This window comes from Plasmodium gaboni (genome assembly GCF_001602025.1).
Source record: "Plasmodium gaboni strain SY75 chromosome Unknown, whole genome shotgun sequence".
NCBI classification, from domain to species: domain Eukaryota; phylum Apicomplexa; class Aconoidasida; order Haemosporida; family Plasmodiidae; genus Plasmodium; species Plasmodium gaboni.
This window is the reverse complement of record NW_017385280.1, coordinates 1-1,882: the sequence shown is the minus strand read 5'-3', so window position 1 is coordinate 1,882 and position 1,882 is coordinate 1. Positions and strand designations below refer to the sequence as shown.

Here is a 1,882-nt window from a genome sequence, read left to right as displayed (position 1 = left end):
TTTTTTTTTTTTTTCTCTTTATATATATATATATATTAGTTTGCTACAAAATCTGGGTGTTTTTTTAAGACGATGGTAATTTTGGGGATTCTTCTGTTAATCCTATCTGAGCTAAAATAAGCTGTTTGTACTTTTACAATTTGGCCTATCAAAAAAAAAAAATAAATAATAAAATGAATATGTATAAGATATAAAAAAGAATAAACATGATTAAAATTAAACATACATATAATATAATATTATTTATATATTATTTTAATTTTATTTATATTTTAATTTTAATTTTAATTTTTATTTACCTATATCTTCCTTTTCCATTATTGATGCTGCACCTATTGCAATTTTTGTTGCGTTTCCTAGACCTGTTATTATGACTTCGTCAAATGGGTTCTTTTCTTCATTTCCTGTAAACATCCTCTTGCCAATCCTTGCATAAAAGGTTGGTTTCTTGGTCATAGAAACCTAAAAAAAAAAAAAATAATATATATATATAAAGACATATATATAAACACATTATTTAATTATATCTAATTTTTTTTTTTTTTTCACAAATAATATATATATATATGCGGGCACGTATCATTCTCATGGTCATATTATCATGTTTATAAAAAAAATAAACATGAACACATAATTATTCATTTGATACAATTTCTTATTTCCAATTATATATATATATATATATTATATATATTTATTTATTTATTTTTTTAATTACTTGTATTGAGTTTTCAGATCTTTCCTGAGATACTTCTTCTGTGCTTGCCATTTTTTTTTTTTTTTTTTTTTTAATTTATTAAATTGAAATATAGGTTTTATATAATATTATATATTAAATATAAAAAATATAAATGTATGTATATAAATATTTATTTATTAATTTTATACATAATAATATATTAGTATATAATATATCTTATTAATAAAAAAATAAAGAAAATAATAAAAAAAAAAAAAAGAAGATATATATATATATATAAAAAAAAATATAAATATTATATAAATATAATAGAAATAAAAAAAATATAATATATAAAATTAAAAAGGAAAAATATATATTTATATATTATATATATATATATAAATCAATTTTTAAAAAAATCATATAAAAAATAAAATATAAGAATAAAAATTATAAAAATTAAAATAAAGGAATTTTTTCAAACCTTATATAAAAAATTACATATATATTAATAATATATATATTATATATATATATGTATAATATTATAATTAATATATAATTATATATAATATTATACTTATATTTTTTTAAGTTTTATAATATTTGAAATATTTAAAAAAAAAATAAAAAAACTGTATTTATAACAATAATATATATATATATATATATATGTATTTTATTTATAATATATATTATTATTATATATATTATAATATAGTATATAATTTATGAGATCTTCCTTTCACTTATTTTTATAAATACTACATACAATTAAAAAATTTTATATATATATAAAAATATATATATATATATATATATATATATATATGTTATTTTATTTAATAAGAACACAAAATATATATATATATATATATATGTAAAAAAGGGGGAGGTAGGAAAAAAAAAAAAAAAAAAAAAAAAAGTACATAAAGAATAAAAGTATTATTATATAAAATCCTTATTTTATTTAATAATATTATTATATATATATAAATATATATATATAAAATTCATATATATCATATATTATATTCAAGTGCATGTAACTTATTTTTATATAATATACAATATAAATAATATATATATTTAATAATATATAAATTGTATATATATATATATTATATATATATATATATATATATATATATACCAAATATTTTTAATAATTTTTTTTTTTTTTTTTTTTTTTATATATAA

At 12.6% G+C, this 1,882-nt stretch overlaps 1 protein-coding gene across 1 annotated transcript; it reads right to left on the bottom strand.

Moving 5' to 3' along the window:
* Positions 1 to 35: 35 nt before the first annotated feature.
* PGSY75_0010600 (DNA/RNA-binding protein Alba 3) lies at positions 36 to 769 on the bottom strand (the record flags this gene model as incomplete). The annotated part of the gene is made up of 3 exons (XM_018783243.1): positions 36 to 145; positions 300 to 462; positions 719 to 769. The coding sequence occupies 3 exons, from the start codon at positions 767 to 769 to the stop codon at positions 36 to 38; spliced, it is 324 nt and encodes a 107-aa protein (XP_018638974.1).
* Positions 770 to 1,882: the final 1,113 nt, after the last annotated feature.